The sequence below is a fragment of the Rhinatrema bivittatum genome, chromosome 3, assembly GCF_901001135.1.
Source record: "Rhinatrema bivittatum chromosome 3, aRhiBiv1.1, whole genome shotgun sequence".
In the NCBI taxonomy this organism is placed as follows: domain Eukaryota; kingdom Metazoa; phylum Chordata; class Amphibia; order Gymnophiona; family Rhinatrematidae; genus Rhinatrema; species Rhinatrema bivittatum.
In genome coordinates, this window is record NC_042617.1 from 302,959,904 (window position 1) to 302,981,762 (window position 21,859).

At 43.8% G+C, this 21,859-nt stretch overlaps 1 protein-coding gene across 1 annotated transcript in view; it reads left to right on the top strand.

Annotated features, from left to right (window-relative positions):
• ESPL1 (extra spindle pole bodies like 1, separase) overlaps positions 1–18,148 on the top strand; it is a 259,280-nt gene extending 241,132 nt beyond the window's left edge. The window contains exons 28-31 of the mRNA XM_029595078.1: positions 3,985–4,100; positions 5,123–5,206; positions 16,819–16,983; positions 17,323–18,148. Coding sequence (XP_029450938.1) covers positions 3,985–4,100; positions 5,123–5,206; positions 16,819–16,983; positions 17,323–17,524 — 567 coding nt within the window. The 3' untranslated portion in view covers positions 17,525–18,148. The remainder of the gene's footprint in view (positions 1–3,984; positions 4,101–5,122; positions 5,207–16,818; positions 16,984–17,322) is intronic.
• Positions 18,149–21,859: the final 3,711 nt, after the last annotated feature.

Here is a 21,859-nt window from a genome sequence, read left to right on the forward strand (position 1 = left end):
ACGGCCATTCATAAATTGCCTGTTATACTTAAACAACAACAGGGTTGTAAAACGTTCAGGAAAGCTTTAAGGGCGGAGCTTTTTCAAGAAGCATTTGGATGAACTGGTGATTTTAAAGCACTTACGTATTTGTAATGTCTTAAATGTCAACTTTTGTGTATTGTAATATTTTAAGATTTTGACTTGTTTGTAATCTGCGCCAAACAGTTGTCTGGAGGTTGCGGAGTATAAGATTCTAAAATAGTCAGGGTTTTTTTCTTATATAGATCTTAGAAACCACTGTGCTTTAATTGGATACAAAGGCATTGGATTCAGAAGAAATCAGAGAATGAGGGCTTCAGTCTGCTCAAGCAAGAGTTTGCAGGTCCCAGAGATTTGATGAGGAAGGATTCCTAGTATGCAGAATCAGAACTTTTTCTCTTCGGAGAATAATGGCAGGGCAGCACCCTTGTCTCATTACATCCCTGCTCTATGCACATTAGTGTAGGTGTGCAGGCTGAGAGGGGCTCCTCATTGGATTCAAAAATCCTGAGTGCTATTGTGGCTTTTTTCTGCCCGGACTGAGTGGAGCTTGGGTATGTCCCACTTGTCTGGACTAACATGGCATGGACGATTAGGAAGGTGAAATGTTAAACTTATTTAGATTCCTTTTCTTTAGTCCTGCCAGACCAGTCCAGAGCCCATCAGGAATGCCACAACAATCAAGGGTTCTCAGTCTGACAAGTTTAGAAAACTTGATGTAAGTTGCCCACTCTGAAGGTAGTTGATCTTTTCCTGTCTTTGGTATAAGAATTAGCTATATTTCCTGTATTAATGACCATGGAGTGACGTTTCTTAGCTGCATCAGGTTTTGGTTGTAGTGATTTGGAAACCAAAATGATAGTTTTGACATAGGATGCTGAAGGCAGCACCCTACTTCTATAGGGTGAGGGAATGTTTAAGTTCAAAACAAACCATATATGTGAGCAAGGTGATCTACAAATGAGGTTTCCAGCCTGTTCTGTAGACAACTCCTTTATTCAGTTAAGTGCATCATTACATCTGTTTGTTGCTGCTGTATAGAAGGTCATCTCATTACTTAACTACCATGGTTAATGTTTATCTGTATACAAGTAGAAAACCTTTGTGTACCGCCAAGTGTATTGGGAAAACAGAACAATGACCATTTAAGAAAAGGTGTCAACCTGTGGCTGTCCTGTTCCGTAGGTGTCATTTTTATTTGTGCCACCACAGCCATAGCCTGGATACTTCTACCATGGAAAAGGGCCATGAGGGAGTGCTTCTCAAACTGAATGCACACCAACTCATACCAGTGTTAAATCTTCCTGCATGATGAAAATAATTACAGGGACAGTTTCATGACGGTTTGTAAATATTCACATAGGAATGAGTGCCCCTTTATATATCTCTAAAAATCCCTGGATGATGCTTGCATATTCAAACTTATTGGCATTTCACATTTCTGTAGTTTCACGAAACAGTGAATCAGACTGAAGGTTCTGCAGAGCTTCAGGTGTGGTGGTCCTGACCTAGTATATAGACTCATGTAGGGTAGCATGGGGGGCACTGTAACACTGGTTTGTGTACAATTTCCTTTTCCCAAAGATGATATGGTCTGAGTTTAAATAAGGGAAGTTAAGTAACTTAGGGTCACACTAAATGAGGGGAGGAGTAAATCTCTAGGATCTCGGCTCTATGCTTATCCATTCCACAGCCTGTAAGGTGTTTGTGGTAATGGCAACTGGCTTGAATCTGTAACCTATTAAAATCTGCCACTGTACCTGAGCTCTGGAGGGTAGCCATGTACCTCTAATCTTTTAAAAAGGCTCCAGAAGGGATTCTGGAAGCTACAGGCCAGTGAAAATGACATGGCTTCCACCATTTTGTGCAGCACCAATTGTTAAATTACTGAGCTTATGAATAAATATGGCTGAATGGGGAAGAGCCAGCATGGATTTAGAAAAGTTGATTTACTAATCCCTTGGATTGCTTTGAATTTAAGCATCTGGATAAGGGTATACTTGTCAATTTTTATAGTGCATAAATTTTCAGAAGACATTTAAAGTCCCTCATACTTCTAAGAAAATAGTCATGGGATAGGAGACATTCTACTGTGGATTGGTAATTGGTTTAATACTAGTAAGTTAGTAATAGGTGAACAATGGTGTGCTCCTGGGAATTGTGCTGGGACCAGTGTTTACCCCCTTTTCTGGATCACTAAAGAAAAAAGCTGGTCAAATTTACAGATGAGTGGGATCTTCATTTTCAATTTTTTTTCCTGGGAATTTCCATGTTATAAAAAAAATATTGGTGGAAAAATGACTCACTGACTTTTCTCCTGTTATAATACTGTCAATTTTTATTTATGTAGATTTTTGCAGATTTTACTGTTATCCACCTCAGACTGTGGACGAGGTGGGATATAAATGCTATTTATTTCTTTTTACATTAACATTCCCAGGAAGAATGAAAAAAAAACTGAAAAATAAGGTCCCCACAGATGTTCAGAGTACTTTCAAGAAGTTTAAACTAGAACTAAGAATTTGCTTTCAGGAACATAAGAACATAAGAAATTGCTATGCTGGGTCCATCAAGCCCAGCATCCTGTTTCCAACAGAGGCCAAACCCAGACTGCAAGAACCTGGCAATTACCCAAACACTAAGAAGATCCCATGCTACTGATGCCAGTAATAGCAGAGGCCATCCCCTAAGTCAACTTGATTAATAAGTTAATGGATTTCAAGAACTTATCCAAACCTTTTTTTAAACCCAGCTACACTAACTGCACTAACCACATCCTCTGGCAACAAATTCCAGAGCTTAATTGTGCATTGAGTGAAAGAATTTTCTCCGATTTAGTCTTAAATGTGCTACTTGCTAACTTCATGGAATGCCCCCTTCTATTATTCGAAAGTGTAAATAACCGATTCACATCTACTCATTCAAGACTTCTCATTATTTTAAAAACCTCTATCATATGCCCCCTCAGTATGTGTACCCAATCAGTCCATGTCTTCGTGCACACCTTTTTCCCTTTGGATAGTAGGCTAAAAACAGACTGAGGAATTGCGGGAGCACCTCAGAAGTAGGCATCTGAATGACAGAACTTAATGTGAAAAAGTGCAGTGTGATTCACATAGGGAAAAATAATCACAACCATATGAATAATGTTGGGCTTACTACTCAAGGAAAGGACCTTGTTTTGAACAATACACTACAATCCTTGGCTCACTGAGCAGTGGTTTAAACAATGCTAGGAATTTGGAAAGGAATAGATGGAATAGAATATTGGTTTTCTATTGCTCTGTGGTGTGACATACAGTATTGTGTGTGGTTCTGGTCACCTTTCAAAAAATAGAACCAGAAAGTGTAGAGAACGGCAATAAAAAGGAGACTTAACTGGTTAGGGCTCTTCAGTTTAGAAAAGGCAGAGGAGATACAATAGAAGTTCATAAAATCATGGAGTGGTGGGGAATAGATCTTACCTTAGTACTAGGACAATGGGGCACTCTTTCAAACTGTGCTGATACTGGCAGATTTAAAAACATTTTTTTCAATCTGAAAACTAATTGCTGGAGAATCACAGACAGTAAGCCTGCTGGTTGGATTAAAGGTTTGAGAGTCTGAAGGACAGGTCCATTAACTATTAGCAACATAGGCTTGGGTCATGCAGTCTTACTGCTGCAAGTGAAGAGTGATTGGATCTGTTGGTTACTCCCACATGATCCAGATTGGCCACTGTCAGGCAGAATGCTGGGCTCAAACAATTAGTCTGGCTCAGTATGGTATTAAGGCTATTGAGAGAAATGGATCTTGGTGTATTGAAATAGCAGTGCTGCCTCCCCCAGAAAGTACTCAATTTGTAGTAGTATAATTCAGATGAGGGATGAGGCTTTACTAATGTCTTGGTTTTCTACCAACCATGTCAAATTGGGCTGACTGAACTTTACCTAGTGAACAATACCCCGTTTTTTTTCATTTCAGTATCGGCCACAGTGTGTCTTCACACAGGGGGTGAATTCCAGCAGCACCTTCTACGTTTTGAATCCTCATGCTAACCTTCCTGGGACAGAAGAACGCCTTCGTGATTGGTTCCAGAGGTTTGCATTCCATTTGGTCCTTTTTTTTTTTTTCCCCCCCCCCTCTAGACTGTAATTCTGGTATCATTGGTCCCATAGTTTGTGGGGTCTGATAGCTGAGAGGATTTGGTATATGCTGGGATATGAAAGAGATGTGGATGGGGTGGAAATGGTCATCCATCATATGAGGGGGACACAATGCCAAATCATGTAAATTTGCAACTGATATTCATATAGCTTATACTTCATATCGTAAGCTAGCAGATCAGTTACACATCCTGTGACATCACTCCATTGTTCTAATATTGATTGGTAATTGGCAAAATCTCAATTGATTTACGGTGCTATATAACAGATGCAAATTAGTCTTTATGCTTGTCTATTTGAGGTTGCAATAGATCATGCTAATGAACATGATATAGCAGAAGTATGTTAGGGGCATCGGTTGCCAGCCTTCCTATTTCTGCCTTCATCTGCAAAGGAGACATCTCATTCACCAGCCAGTTCTTCACTTGTGTTCAGCTGTAAAAGGCATTGCAGAATGTTGCTAATAGTTTTCTCTCTTAAGGGATAGGTCTTTAGCCCTGTTCTGCACCAAATTTGTAATCTGAGAAACACTTCAGTCTAAGGGCTCAGACCCAAATTATCCAAGCTGATGTCCGGTTGCCTAATGAGTTTAGTGAAAAATATTAACTTTCTATTCTGTTCCTTGGTTTTACAATTTTATTTTTGTCAGGTTCTCACTAACAGGCTCTCATTTTTTTGTTTCTCAGTTTGGGACCATCCTGAGCTGCTTCAGTTCTTTTGGTGCTAACAAGCAGGCAGTGCTATGCATGTAGTTCTCAGAAATTAGAACACTGAGCAGCAATTTTCCCTCCCCCACCCTGCAAAAAAATCTTTCCCTTAACACCCTCCATTTGCTTTCCCTGTTTGAGGCCTCAGCCTTAGACTAGCTGCATGAGCCACAAGATTGCCCTTCTTTAATCCAGCAAGCTATCTCAATGCCAGGCTAAGTGTGTGGCACATCTCTTCTCATCTTGCAGTGAGCCTGGATGGAAGGGTGTTATCGGGGAAGCTCCAGCACCACAGCAGGTCCAGTCTGCACTCTCGGAGCATGACTTATATATGTAAGTACTGCTTGTTCTAAGACTTTCACATCCCAGTTTAAAAAAGCAGTTGGGATAAAGACTTACTGAATGGCTCAAACGTACTAGGCCTGGGGGAGACTTTTAATGAGGTATTTTCTGTTTCATTATTTGTAGCAATATATAGGTTATGGTGAGTTGACCAAAAGTGGCCACTCTGTTGGGACTTGACTTCCTCCTGGCTTCAGATGGGTTGAATGGTATAATGCTGTGGAGAGCTTCCTGCACAAGTTGCTTTTGGTCTCTGATCAGACTCTTTGCTCCTCACAGCTTGCAGGAAAAGTTGTGATTTTTAAAACCGAACAAAACCTACCGTATTTTTCGCTCCATAAGACGCACCTAGGATTCAGAGGAGGAAAATTAAAAAAAAAAAATTTTTGTGCTAAACCGGTTCTGTCCCCCTGGCGTCTGTGCTTCTTATGGAGCAAAGTAGGGGAGTGCATAACATATTTTTTTTTCTCCCCATTTTGTTTTTGGGTCTGGGGAGGGCCATTTCAGTCCACTCCCCAGATCAGAAAACTTTTATCTTTCTCTGGGGAAACCCCCCCCCCATCCCAACCCTTTAAATTAAACAACCCCACCCAAGACCTGCCAACTTAATTTACTACAACCCCCACCCTCCTGACCCCACCCCCAAGACCTGCCAACTTAATTTACTACAACCCCCCACCCTCCTGACCCTGAAAGTAAATGAAGTGGGGCAAAATTTCCACCACAGACTGGCATAACCACAATATCAGCATCAGCATCTTGCATTCTCTGAGGACAAGGATGGTAGCTCACACATGGGTGACAGAGCCCTGATGTGGAAAACTTATGTCAGTTTCTAGAATTTTGACTCTGCACATTGAGCATGCCCTATACCATGCATCCACATCGGATCCCTCTCCAGTCTCTCTCTCTCCATGGAACTGTAAGCTTTGTGATGCGAGTGAGCTCATTTTGGCTGTTTTTGGCCTTGCGGAGAAAACTTTCCTTTTTCTCGTGTTTTTATTGATTTTTATCCCAGGACAAGCAGGATGCTAGTCCTCACATATGGGTGACATCGGTAATGGAGCCCTGTACAGAAAAACTTCTGTCAAAGTTTCTATGAAACTTTTGACTGGCACCCAGAGTGTGCCCACTGAGCATGCCATGATATTCCTGGCCACAGGGGTCTCCCTTCAGTCTTCTTTTTTCTGTGGAGCCGTTAGCCTTGCAGTTAAAGTGGAGTCCTGTGGAAAATTTCACTACAATTTAAAACTTTAGAAAAAGTTAGAAAAACTTCCCACCGCAAGGGTCTCCCTTCCTTACCATCGCGGTAAGTTTTTCTTCTTCATTTTCGTCGGTTCCATACTGTTTTTTCGCACCATAGCCGTCGATGGCTGTCCGACTAAATGGCCTCTGGTTTTAAGAAATGCCCAAATTGTACTAGAAATGTCCATAACGGACCTGCACCAGGAATGTGTGCTCTGCCTCGGCGAGAAACACGACGTCAGTTCCTGTAAGTTGTGCGCCGAGATGACATCGAAGGGACGTCGACTCCGGATGGAGAAGATGGAGCACCTTTTTAAGATTCAATTGCTCCCAACAGCATCGACATCCGCCCAATCCTTTCTCTCTGGGTCGATACGTCAGGTAATCCTTAAACGACTTCCAGGTGAGGCCGGAGATGCTTCTACTCCCTCCCCCTCGCCATCGTCCAAGGCGTCCACATCGGGCAGTGAGAAGTCGAAGGAAAAGCATCGGCAAGGACATAGATGCCCGCATGCCATCGAGCTGGTGCCCGCCACATCGATGGCATCTGCCTCCTCCACTAAGAAAGCTCGGCTGAGCGTGGAGTCTCCAAGGCCTACGATTCCAGGGTGATCCCCACCGATACCGGTGCAGGGTACCGTACCTCCTCAGGGCTCTGAGGAGGTACCGGCATCGCCATCACCACCTCCCCCCATAGCTGCTCTGATTCCATCAGCTATGTGGGCGGAACTTGATGGAAATATCTGTCAAAGCAGTTCGACAAGCACTCATCGATACGATGCCATCGACACCAGCTCTGGTGCCATCGGAGCCGGTGCAGTCTATGCCAATTATCACCATCGATTCCGCCACCAATGCCATCTGTACCGCTTTCGATTCCGGCGTCAATGCCGGCCTCAGAGGTATCTTTTTTCCACCCTCTGATGCAGAAACTGGATACTTTAATCAATGCCATGTCCAGGAAACCGCAAGACATCGACGAAGAACCCATTCCAGGACCTTCAGGAGTTCCTAGGCCTCACTAGCCACAGTCTCCTCCATTCCCAACAATTCCAAAAGCTCCACCATCTATGCCTGCAAGGCCACCGCCAGTGTTCCACCCAAGGGATACGGGCACAGATACTCTGATATCTCTTCAGAGGAAGATATGCTTTCGGAACGATCACCTCCCGAGGACCGTAGAAAGTCTCCTCCGGAAGACTTATCATTTTCCAACTTTGTAAAGGACATGGCGAAGACTATCCCTTTCCAACTACAGTCTGAGAGAGATTCCAGACAAAAAAATACTGGCGGTTCTACAATTCGTAGATCCTCCAAAGGAAATTTTGGCTGTGCCAGTGCATGAAGTACTACAGGAACTCATGTACCGAATGTGGGAACATCCTGGATCACTTGCTTCGGTCAACAAGAGATCAGATGCGACGTACCTGGTTCAACCAATTCCTGGATTCCAAAAGGCTCAGCTACCTCATCAATCGGTGGTAGTTGAGTCCGCTCAGAAAAAAGCTGAGTGAAAACTCACTCCTCCACGCCACCAGGAAAGGATAATAGATTCCTTGATAACTTAGGACGTAAGGTATTTCAGGGATCTATGTTGGCATCTCGAATTGCAGCTTATCAACTCTTCATGAACCAGTACCAACTTAATCTTTGGAAGCAGGTCCAGGAGCTTACCCAGACACTCCTGATCAGTATCAGGAAGCCTTTTTCCAACTGGTGTATAAAGGCCTAGAAGCAGGCAAGCATGAGGTTAGGGCGACTTATGACAGTTTTGAAACAGCATCTCGTCTGTTAGCTTCTGGCATTACAGCTCGTCGATGGGCCTGGCTCAAGGCATCAGATTTGAGGCCAGAGGTACAAGAGAGACTGGCTGACCTTCCTTGTCTTGGAGACAATCTTTTTGGGGACAAGGCGAAAGAAGCAGTCACCCCGTTTAAAAGAGCATACAGAAACTCTAAAACAGCTCTCTTTAATACCTCAGGAGTCTCAACCCCCTTCCAGGAGACTTCCCAGACGGGATACCAGGCGTCCATATTACCGCCAACGACACTACTATCCTCCCAACCAGCCGTGCAAGACCATCTTGCCCAACTCAGCGTTCCCAGTCTAGGCAAAGACCTTCCAGGCCTCAACCCCCTCCTCAGACTGCATCAACATCGGGGTTTTGAAAAATACTCAGAGCAGAACCGCCAATCCACTCCCACACCTACCAGTAGGAGGTTGCTTAGCCTTTTTTCATCACGCCTGGATCTCCATAACTACAGACCAATGGGTACTTTCCATTGCAGCTCATGGGTACCGATTGGTGGAGTGTCTTTTGGTACAGTGAGAAAATCCAATCTCCTCTTGGACAGTGAACCACCACTCCAAACTTCTAAAAACAGAATTATCCACCCTTCTGAGAGCCAGGGCCATAGAACCAGTTCCCGGCCCTCAGCAGGGCAGAGGATTCTACTCCTGCTATTTCCTCATTCCAAAGAAAACAGGAGGCCTACGTCCTATCCTAGACCTCAGAAATCTCAACAAATTTCTCAAAGAAAAAATTCCGGATGGTATCATTAGGCACCATGCTACCTCTCCTTCAAAAAGGGGATTGGCTCTGCTCTCTAGATCTTCAAGACACCTGCGCTCACATTCCCATCTTTCCTCCTCATCGCCAGTACTTGCGATTTCTGGTCGAAGGACAACATTTTCAATACCTGAGTGCTCCCATTCAGCCTAGCCTCAGCACCTCTAGTATTCACAAAGTGTGTGGCGGTGGCACACCTCCACAAACAAAAGGTGCACGTATTTCCTTATCTAGACGATTGGCTCCTCTGGAGTCAGACGAAAGAAGGAGCTCTGAATTCCCTCAAGCTCACAGTCAACTTACGTCACTCCTTGGGGTTTCTCATAAATTATCAGAAATCCCATTTCACACCATCTCACCTTCTACAATTCATCGGTGCAGATTTAAACACATAGCAAAAGCATTTCTTCCAAGAGACCGTACCCATACACTCATTCTCCTGGCACACTCTCTCCGAACTCAATCTCAAGTTACAGCTCATCAGTGCCTCACCCTTCTCAGTCACATGGCCTCCACAGTTCACATCACTCCCATGGCCAGATTGACCATGCGACTAATGCAGTGGACACTCGAATGGATTCAAGCCATTCAACCGTTGCCCTCTCAAATTCAAATAACTCAAGAACTGCATTCTTCCCTCCTTTGGACATCAATGGACAATTTGCTCAAAGGTCTACCGTTCCACAAGTAACACCAACTACAGATGCGTCCACTTTAGGTTGGGGAGCACACATTGGTCATCTAAAGACACAGGGGATGTGGACAAAAACCGAAGCCTCTTTTCAGATAAACTTCCTAGAGCTTCGAGCTATACGTTATGCGCTGCATGCGTTCAAGGACTGCCTTTCACACAAGACAGCTCTGATCCAAACAGACAACACAGTAGCCATGTGGTACATCAACAAACAAGGGGGAACAGGTTCCTACCTCCTTTGCCAAGAAGCAGCACAGATTTGGGACTGGGCCCTAGCACATTCAATTCTTCTACGGGCCACTTACCTAGCAGGCATCCACAACATAATAGCCGATCGCCTCAGTCATCGGTTCCAACCACACGAGTGGTCCTTGGATCCAACGATAGCAACAAAGATCTTTCAACGCTGGGGTCAACCAACAAATAGATCTCTTTGCATCTCACCTGAACTACAAAGTGAACAATTACTGCTCCGTGCTACGGCAGGAGAACAGCCTACCAAAGGACGCCTTTGCTCGCCATTGGAACTCAGGCCTCCTATACGCGTATCCACCGATACCGCTCATAACCAAGACTCTAGTGAAACTGAAACAAGACAAAGGGTCCATGATACTCATGGCCCATACTGGCCTCGACAAGTATGGTTTCCCACACTGCTAGACCTCTCAGTCAAGAATCCCATTTGCCTGGGAGTAGCTCCCAATCTCATAACTCAGGAACAGGGTCGGTTGCGCCACCCCAACCTTCAATCCCTATCCCTGACAGCATGGATGTTGAAAGCTTGATTTTACAACCACTCAACCTCCCAACCACTATATCTCAAGTGTTTATAGCGTCACGTAAACCTTCCACTAGAAAGAATTATTCCTACAAATGGAAACTGTTTACTTTGTGGTGCACTCAGAAATCTATTGATCCTTTCACTTGCCCCACTACCTCACTACTAGATTACCTATACCATCTTTCAGACTCTGGTCTTCAGACTTCATCTGTAAGAGTACATTTGAGTGCAATCTCAGCCTACCATAAGCTGGAAGACACAGCCTCTCGTCAGTAGATTTATGAAAGGTTTAACTCACCTTTAAACCTCCTTTTCATCCCCCAAGCATACAGTGGGACCTAAACGTAGTATTAACCAGGCTTGAGCACATGTGGGCTTCGGGGCACTAAGTGTGACAACAGACCCATGCTCCTGCAAAGGTGCAGTTGGGGGAGGGTAAGGGGGGGAGGGTATAGTTATATACGGGGAGGGATTGACTACTTGTTCGTACAACCATCTGGGATACATTGAGTGCTCATGCTTTGGAAGGAGTACCACTATATCTGTATGCACTACACTTACAGGTGTCGTAAGTTTTGTATCTGGGATACTGCGAGGAATATAGCATATACAATGGGAAGCAAGACTGCATTACAAGTAGGTGGCTCTATCCATGGGAGAACTTTAAAATCTGTTCTTGGAATGTCAAGGGACTAAACACCTACCATAAGAGAAAATGTCTTTTACAAGATGCTATCAGGGACATGTAAATGTGTCAGGAAACCCATTTGAGGAAAAAATAAGAAATTGCTGCTGTCCATTTTCCCACTCAATACTTTTCAGCGACCACTAAGGATAACAAATATGGAGGAGTAGTAATACTCTTTGCTAAGTCCATCACAGTAAATGTGCTCTGTGTCCTGAGGGTTACTGAGGGAAGGTATATTCTCAAGTTTTGTGCTGGGATCTTCAATATACACATTGGTCAGTGTATATGTACCTAATTCTGGACAAGTCATTTTTTGGCGAAACTCTCAAATACTATGAAGCAATGGGTTGACGGACAGCTTCTTATAGGCGGTGACTTCAATTTGACTAGATATCCGTTCCTGGACTCTAGTAAGGGGAGTGGCAGTTATTCAGGTGCCCATAGAAATGACAGCAGAAAGACCAATCGGCCCATCTAGTTTGCCCAGCAAACTTCCACACTTATTTTCCCATACTTATCTGTTTCATCAACCACCTAGTTCAGGGCCTTTGGTAACTGTTTGATTCAAATTTCCTGCCACCCCCTGCCATTGATGCAGAGAGTAATGTTGGAGTTGCATCAAAGGTGAGCATAAGGCTTAATGGAAAAGGGTTACAACTCCTTATGTGAGAATGGAATCTAATTGATGCTGGCGACTGCTCCATACTACTGATCATGACTACACATTTTATTCTAAGGCCCACCAATCCTACTCATGGATTGACTAGTTTTTTGGTTGATAAAGCTTTGAATAAGGTTCATGACACAGGGATAGTGCCCATATCCTGGTCAGATCATGCTGCCATCTGGATCACACTGAAGGGACTGGGGGTTCAGTCTGGGGAGAGATACTGGAGATTAAATGAGTCTTCTGATGGACCAGGAGTACTGCGACATTTTAGAATGGGAAATGACACAATATCTTATGGAAAATAGTACGGGGGATGTATTAGCAGTCATAGTATGGGAATGCTTTAAAGCAGTGGCCCGGGGTAAATTGATCGTGAGGGCATCACATGTGAGGAAGATGGAAAACTCAAAACATTTAGGCTTATTACAAAGGATAGGTAAATTAGAAATCAAGCATAAGAGGACTTGATTTGACTACTGGACAGCAATTGGATCCATTGCGTAGAGAACTCCAGGATTTATCTATAAAAGAGGTCTTCCAATTGGACAAAGCTGAACGTTTTTTGAGGGGGGCAGCAAGGCAGGCCACAGTTAGCCAGGAAATTAAAAGCTAGGATGGTTCACAAGCAAATATTAAAAATTCGAACAGAAACCGGACAGCTGGTCACAAATAACGATAGTATCAGTCACAGTTTTACCCAATTTCATCAAAAATTATATATGGGGAGATCGATATCACCAAAAATATAGACAACTACTTAGCTGATATACTCTTACCGCGTTTGGAAGAGTCCCAAGCTGTGAGTCTTAATCATGCGATCACTGAGTTGGAAGTTACCCAGGCCATTAAAGATTTGAAATTGGGAAAATCCCCAGGTATTGATGGCTTTACTGCTGGTTTTTACAAAAAAAAAATAAATTGATAGCAGTAGTTTCCCACCCTTTGGTGGCAGCCTTCAATAGCTTATTGGGGGTCAGCCAAATTACTACCCATGCAAACAAGGCTGGCATCACAATCTTAGCCAAGCTGGGAAGGGACAATACTCAATGTGGATCATACAGACCTATATCTTTAATAAATTTGGATTTAAAAATATTAGCAACTTGCCTTTCCCAGGTAGCCTCCTTGCTGATCCACCCTGATCAGATGGGATTTGTCCCTGGCTGATTACCTGCTGATAATGTGAGGAGGGTGGTTGATATTATATGGCATGCAAAGACGACGCAGCTGCCTGTCATACTCCTTACTGTGGGGACACTGAAAAGGCATTTGATCTGGTCCCTATGGGACTATTTATTTTCGGTATTAGAAAAAATGGGACTGGGGGGAAGCTTTCTAACCTGGATTAAGAAGCTATACTCCTCCCCTAGTGCCTGTATAAAGGTGAATGGGGGGTTATTCCAAGACATTTGGGATCGAACGGGGAACTAGACAGGGTTGTCCCTTGTCCCTGTTGCTTTTTGCTTTATATTTAGAGCTTCTGGCCATGAAAGTCTGCGGGGCCACAGGGAGAAGAGGGGTCTCAGTAGGAGAGCATGAATATAAGCTTATGATGTTTGTAGACATCTTGTTTACTATAGTCCAACCAGCCAGCTCATTAGGGCCGTTGATGGAGGAGTGTAGAATCTTTAGTGCAGTCTCTGGCTACCAATTGAATGTGGATAAATCCAAACTGATGAATGTTACCCTTTCAGAAGACCAGTTATGGTAGATCAAAAAGAAGTTCCCCTTTAAAATAGTACATTCAGCTTTAAAATATTTGGGAGTAAAAATAAGTTCTAACCTGGCAGATTTATATAAGATAAATTATGAAGGAATTTGGGGGAAAATCCTTGCAGACATTCAAAAGTGGGATCGCACAGATTTGTCCTGGTTAGGCAGAATTGCCACTGTTAAAATGAATATCCTCCCCAGATTAGGATATTTATTTCAGACCCTGCCTATTGAAATACCTACCTCGACTATTCGGAGGTGGCAATGGAAGCTATTTCAGTTCATTTGGAAGAGACGCCCTCCCCGAGTTAGTCGGGCTGTCTTGTTTCTATCTAAGGAGAGAGGAGGATTTAAGTGTACCATGCCGCCTCTGGTATTATGTAGCCTCACAATTACATACTATTATTGACTGGCATAATCAGGGGACAAATAAACACTGGGTGCAATTGGAAACAGACCTCTTACAGGGATACCACCCACGTCTCAAGTATGGTTATTGAGTAAGAACAGATTGAAGGGGGCTGGGACATTCCTTTGATAGCTCTCACCCTGAAACTGTGGGATCAATGGAAGGCTAAACTGGTGGGTAATAGGCAATATTTTTTTAACCCAGATTTCCTACCTGGTGTTCCCAAAAGTAGAGCGGCAAGGTGGGAGGTACAAGGCTGCTCCAGACTAGCTCACCTTTGTCTAGGGGGTCAGATAATGGAATTTTTAGAGCTTCAGCAAAAATACGATTTGCCTTCTTCCTCTGATCACTATTTTTATTACCAGCTGAGTCGTGTCCCAGAAAAATGTCAAATCTGATTTAAGCAGGGGGAAATCATTGTTTGAAAGGGTATTGTGATCAAGCGAGCACACTCAGATGGCTGATATCAGATTTATGCCTTTTTTTAAAATGCTGATCCTCAGCATTCCTTGGCACATATCAACCAATGGGAAAAGGACCTGCAAATAACTTTAACCCCTACACAGTGGACCAGGTGTTTCCTGTCTGTCAGGAAATGCTCAGTATCCACATCTTTGAACACAATTATAAGATGCGTTATCATGGCATATCACCCCTGCCAAGTTGCATCTGTTTTACCCAAGGTTATCGGATAACTGTTGGAGAGTGTGTGGTGCAGTGGGAACTTACCTTCAAATGTGGTGGGAGTGTGCTACAATTATACATTACTGGGATGCTGTAATCCAAATGATCTGTGACTTGATGGGAGTCTGCATTGTCAGGGACCCGGCATTCATTTTACTAAATCTCAATGACACCTGTAACATACCCGCATGTATATCTTATTCACCAAATACTTATGGCAGCAAGGGCTGAAATAGCCTATAAGTGGAAACCAGTAGACGCACCCCTGTTGAGTCATGTACAAATGAGACTGATAAAGATGTGTTATTTAACCAAGTTGACTGTAGTGTGGCATAATCAAATGTTCAAATTTGACACACTATGGCAACCATGGATATCCTGGCAAAAGCAACAGCTAGGTACCTAGCAGTTATTGCTGTCACTTTGATAATCTAGTAGGGGGGGGGGGGGGTGGAATCTGGGAGAGGGTTGAGGGAAGGGGTTAGGAGACCTGGGAAATAATGACAAAAACACTTGTAAGGAACAGAATTGATAGTTTGTTTGCTGCAGTAGTTTACAATGGATAACCTGAAGTTTATTTTTATTTTATTTAGGTTTTTTATATACCGGCATTCATGACAAGTCACATCATGCTGGTTCACAGTAAAACAGGGGTGCATAATAAACTTCAAACTGGAACTATAGTGCAGTAAAAAGCAGTTACATATACATTTTATTGGCAATTGTTCATTGTATTGTTTTGAAGTCTTTCAGCAAAAACCACTGCTTTGTATTTAAATCCTGTTACTTTAAAATTATAAATTAAAAAACAAAAGGTGGAAAGAAGGCTAAACTACTACTAGCATGGTTGAAAGGTGAAGTGAGAGGCTAAAATATCTAAAAGAACATCTTTCAGGAAATGGAAAAGGGATCTGAATGAAGGAAACAGGAAACAGGAAACAGCATAAGCACTGGATGAATTCTTTACTTCACTATTCACCAAGGAAGATGTAAGAGATACCCATGCCAGAAATGATATTCAAAGGTGATTCAGAGGAGTTGAAACAAGTCTCATTGAACCTGGAAGTACTAGAGCAAATTGTCAAATTAGAGTAGCAAATCACCTGGACCAGATGGTATACATCCCAGAATGCTGAAAGAATTGAGTGTAGTTGCTTACCCCGTAACGGGTGTTCTCCTAGGACAGCAGGATATTAGTCCTCATGTGGGTGACATCATCCGATGGAGGCCGACATGGAAAACATTTGTCAAAGCTTCTAGAAGCTTTGACCAGCAGACTGAGCATGTCTAGCCTGCTACTACCTGTACGTCCACCTTGTGATATTAGGCAAGTCACTTTATCCTCTATTGCCTCGGGATCAAACTTAGATTGTGAGCTTCTGGGAATAGGGAAATACCTGAAGTACCTTAATGTAATCTGCTTTGAAGTGCCGAAAAGCAGAATGTAAAAATCGGAGATATAAAACTAGAACTTCTTGCTGAACCTACAGCAAATCATGAACTCTCAACTTCATTTTATCTAAATTATTTGTTCCATTGTTCCAAAATTTTATTCTTTCACTGAGATTGAAAACTGTATCCAAATCCAAAAAGGAATTTAATTTTTTAGATTTTTTTTTTTTGTTTTAGACAGTCAATTAAAATCTGACCAGCTCTTTATATAGTGCAAGCAAAAAATCTACCCACTTCAAAACCATTTTCTCATCAGATATACTTCAGATGCATATGTAATTCAATGCTATATATGTAAACTGTTGTGATCTATCTCTGGAATGATTGTATATTAAAAAGCATAAATAAAAGAAAATAAATTGTTTGTTTTTGTGTAAGATTGATAGCTTTTGCCAGTGCAAAGAAGGCACAGGCATCGCTCAGTCTGCACCATCACCAGATAGCAAATATATAGACTTCATCAACTAACAACATCCTTAAGTATTCAGCTGAACACATTGATTATTCTAGGTGGCTAATTGTATTCATAGTATCTTCCAGCAAAGTACTGGAAAGCTCTATAGCATGACATTGCCCAGCAGAGCTCAAGGCCTAACAGAGAAGCCTTTGGTCTCCATTCACTGCAATCGCTACACAATACCCTTGGTGCAGATAATTCTTATCTTGCCATAAACTACTGTTCTATGTCTCTCCTACAGATATGCAGGGCATGGGGCAGGGGTCCAGTTTCTGGATGGACAGTCTCTCATGAGACTAGATGGCAATGCTGTGTCCTTGCTCTTTGGATGTAGTACAGCTGCCCTGGTGGTCCGGGGAAACTTGGAAGGAGTCGGTATCATCCTTAAGTACATCATGGCCGGATGGTGAGTGAAGACCTTCAGCACTTCTAGAAGCAGATATTTGCTTTTGAAGCAGCAGAGGCTGTCTCTGCACACTGAGCCATATGACCTGTAAACCACCTCAAGGGTATTTTTAAGCATCAGACTCTAATATGTATGACTCTTGTAGTAAGTGTAATGTACAGTTCTAGTAGTTGTGTTGGTTCTGGGGAAAAAAAACTAATGTTGTAATGTTTTTACTTGGGCCAATATCTGAAAAAGGGTGTTGGTATGTCTAAGGGACCTAGGTGGTCACAAAAGCTCTTGTATGTCTTTGCAGTATTCTGATTTTCTTTTTATAGCTTCTTTTGCTTTATTTTGCAGCCCTCTGGTACTGGGAAATCTCTGGGACGTGACTGACCGAGATATTGACAGATACACAGTAGCACTGCTCCAAAGCTGGATAAAGGCTGGATCTGGAGCCCCAATCCTCAGATACGTTGCTCAGTCCCGCCAGGCACCTAAACTCAAACACTTAATTGGTGCTGCTCCAGTTGTTTATGGATTACCAGTCTCGCTGCGATAACACAAGTATAAAACTGCAGACTAGCGGAGACTTCCAAAGATAGGGTATTTATTGCAGATTTTCCTCTATCAGTCAACTACTTGTGCTATGATAGTAATCTCATGTTTTCTTAGGATGTAAGAAGCAAACCAAAAATGAAAACCTGAAACTATAAAAGCTAGCACAGTAACCTAATAAGAAAAATGGCTTTGCCCATGGTGTTCCTGCTTGTCATGGCTGTCTCTGCTTTCAGGTGTATCTCCTCAGTGCTGGCTAATGAAGCCATTGGCTCCCAGTTTGTCGTGCTTTCAGAATAGTTTCTGGTAGCTTGATATTGGTCCATAGTGCAGACTTAGTTTATACTGTTGCAGCCGTTATTTATTAAATGTTGAGATTTCTCTCTGAATCTTTTCCTACCTAAAGTAAGAGGAATTTTCTCTTGCCTTTTTTTTTTTTTTTTTTTTTAAGGAAAAAGGCTTCTGGCTCTTATACTTAGTATTCTTAAACTTAGGATTGCATTTTTAATATGTATTTGTATTCAGAAATTTAAGTTGAAATGTTTTATTGAAATTGTATTTTATTCATCGATTTTACCATAAATGATCATTTTTGTTTGATATGTATAATAAAGATAAGAATATTACAGCCTGTGTTTAGTTTTCATTTAAGACCAATGGATAACTGAACAAAACTTCCAGTCCACTTAGGCTACCATTCAGTTTCTCAGATTAAAGATGCATGTGGATAAGTAAAGCACTGTACCATGTTCACTTCAGTCAAAAAGTGGATACTTGTTGATACAATACAGTTTGGAAAAGAACAAAATGTATTAAATATACCCCAGCAATTTTAGCAAGTCACCTTAAGTTTTTTTTTCATTCTTCCAAAGTAAAAATAAGCAAATGGACTATAAAGTTTGAAAAATACCACTTTGAGGTGGTAATTTGTGGAATCAGTGCAAGTACATTTTAATGTTCTAAATACCTTAATGGATTGGGATTTAGTATGAAATGGCATATAGCTGAGGGTAGAGCACACTCCTTGGCATGCTTGTCATGGCAGGTTTTGGGGAAGGGGAAGCAGAGCTTGAGTGCTTGGTACTGACTGGGCTCACTAGTTTCAGCCCTGAAACTTGTTTTACTTCTGATAATTCCCAAAGGTTAGCACATTAAATTCTGGACCATTCCATTATATAGCAAGTTCAACGCATGAAGGGTTTTTACTATAGACAAGAATCAGCTTTAGAAAATCTTTCCTCACAAAGCCTTTGTTTCAGCCATCTGTTTTCTTCTCTAATGGCTTGGCAGTTAGTTCTTTCTCTGGAGTCTAGCAGATCACCTATCATGCAAGTGGGCCAAATGACCATGTCTGGCACCAAGCAGAACATTTTCCAGAGCTTTCTCAAAGTCCATACTGAATACACACAGAACTTGCCATGCTGTGATGACCTGCAGCTGCTTTTTGTCAATTCAGTTGAACAAGCTGAGGAAGTTGCAAAGTTACAGGAGAATTTACCTAAATTTGTTCTCACCTTATTTCCCTAGTCAGATTTTGTGGAACTCGGGGGGTCTTTTCTTTGTATTGCTTTAGTCAACTATACTGCTAGACTCTGCAGTCCCCTTGAATGTGCCTCCTCCCCAACCTGATTTTCTCCTTGGTACTAAGTCACAGAACAGGCCTACTTGCCACTTTCTCAGAATAGATATTTGAAGTAAAATTATTGCCCTTTAGGACCAGGTTGAGCCAACAGGAAGGCTGATGCCACCTGTCTGGTGCAGCAGGCCATGGGCTTTGATTGGTGGTATCACCCCCACCAGTCAGCGGTTGTGGAGTCTGCCCTTAAAGCTAGATGTTCCCAGACGCACGTTTCTGCCCCTCCAGGGCGCGAACACAGGGAACCCGAAGGCATAGGGAGAAAAATGTTTCAAAGGGCCATGCTGGTGGCCCCTATTGCGGCCTACCAGCTGTACAGGTCCCAATACAACCGCAATCTGTGGAAACAAGTCAAAGACCTTGCGGAGGGTCTTCCCCAGCAGTAGCAGAATCTTACAGCCAATGCCGCACTGGGCCTTGAGGCGGGTAAGCACGAGGCGAGGTCCACCTATGATGTGTTTGAGACCGCAGCACGCCTGGCCGCCGGGGGGCGTGGGCACCAGTCGACTGGCTTGGCTCCAAGCCTCAGGACTCCAGCCGGAGGTTCAAGGAATGCTCGCAGATCTTCCCTGTACAAGTGAGAACCTGTTTGGGGACAAGGTGAAGGAGGTCATGGCGAAGCTGAAAGATCAGAATGATACTCTTCAACTCTCAGCCAGTCCCTCAGAAGGCCCTTCTTCCACCATGAAGACCTCTAGGCTGGGGTCTCGCAAGACCTTTTACTAGCCTGTGCTTGCCCACATTGGACCAATCCCAGAGGTTGTGGCTGGCAGCAGCAGGCTCCAAGGGCCCAACCAGCCCCCCAACAGGTCCCATCTATAGGCTTTTGACTGACGAAGGGGCATGAGCCAGATGCTGGTTCCCCTGGTGGTTGATCCCCTGGTCTGTGGCAGGCTCCTTTGCTTCGCCCACCATTGGGAAATGATCACTGCAGACCGTTGGGTCCTCTCCATTGTCTGCCAGGGGCTACTGCCTGAACTTCAGCAGGCTCCCAGAGACCGCTCCCCCATATCCATCATGGCGTTCGCCCGCTCATCAGGTCATCCTTCAGTCGGAACTTTCCTCCCTCCTAGCAATGGGCGCAGTAGAACCAGTCCCCCACAAGCAGCTGGGTCACAGCTTCAACTCGAGGTATTTCCTCATTCCGAAGAGGAACGGCGGCTTGCGCCCCATTCTCAACCTCAGGGTGTTAAACAGGTTTCTTGTAAGAGATCCTAGTGGCAATCTCCTGACCCCAAGGCAGGTGTGGTTCCCTTTTCTCCAGGACCTGTCAGTGAGCGCCCCTGTCCAGTTGAGGACAGCTCCCGACCTCATCACAGAATCGGGGCACCCTGCGCCACCCAAACCACGGGCTTTGGCTCTCAAGGCGTGGATGTTGAGTGCATGATCTTTCAGCCTTTGCAGCTCTCGGAGGTGTGTCCAAGGTCTTGAGTCCAGAAGTCTTACAGCTCGAAGTGGAAGCACTTCTCCATTTGGTGCGGTGGTCACGGACTGGACCCTTTCTCCTGTCTGCTCCCCCACCTGCTGGATTACCTCTGGCATCTGTCCAAGTCTGGCCTCCAAACCAGCTTGGTCCGCGTGCATCTCAGCACACACAATGCCTACCACCAGGGTGTCGCTGGTGTGCCCGTTTCGGACCAGCCTCTTGTTGGATGCTTTATGCAGGAGCCTCGTTCAGCTGAAGCCCTGCTTAGACCTCCAGCTACCCCATGGGATCTCAATGTTGTCTTGGCGAGGCTAATGCAGCATCCTTTCAAGCCTCTTAAGTCCTGTGACCTGAAGTTCCTCACCTGGAAAGTTATGTTCCTGGTGGCAATCACTTTCACTCGCAGGGTCAGTGAGATCCAGGTCCTGGTTACGTACGCTCCCTACACAAAGTTCTTCCATAAACATGTGCTGTGTACGCATCCCAAATTTCTACTTAAGGTGGTGACTGTTTTCCACATCAACCAGTCCATCATCCTTTCCACTTCTTTCCAAGGCTTCATTCCCACCCGGGGGAACGTGCTCTCCACACCCTGGACTGCAAGCAGGCACTTGCATTCTATCTGAATTGTACAGCGACCCATAGGCAGTCTTACCAGCTTTTCGTGTCATTTGACCCCAACAGACTGGGAGCAGCAGTGGGGAAGCAGACCTCATCGAACTGGCTAGCGGATTGCATTGCCTTCTGCTATGAGCAGGCAGGCCTTCAGCTGGCTGACAGTGAAAGCTCACTCTGTGCGGGCTGTGGTGGCGTCAGTGGCCCATCTGTGTGTGATCCCTGTCGCTGAAATTTGTAGAGCTGCAACCTGGAGTTCTCCACATGTTTGCTGCTCACTATTACCTTGACAGGGATAGTTGTCAGGAAATCACTTTTGGCCAGTCTGTCCTGTGCAATTTATTCCAGTCCTGAACCCAACTGTCTCTTATTGTGCTCTCTCTGGGACCAGACCGCCCCCTGTATTTTCCCACAGCGCTGCAGTTGTGTGTGCCCATTGGCAGCTTGTTCAGCTACTGTGGGGGTGGGGTGTCTCTGCTCAATTGGGGCAGTCTGGAGCTCTGTAATCACCCACATGTGAGGTCTGTCCTAGGAGAAAGCACAGTTGCTTACCTGTAACAGGTGTTCTAGGATAGCAGGATGTTAGTCCTCAGGAATCCCGCATGCCTCCCCACGATATTGGGTTCACCTTAGTTTTGTTTTTCGCTTGTATTTTTTGCTAT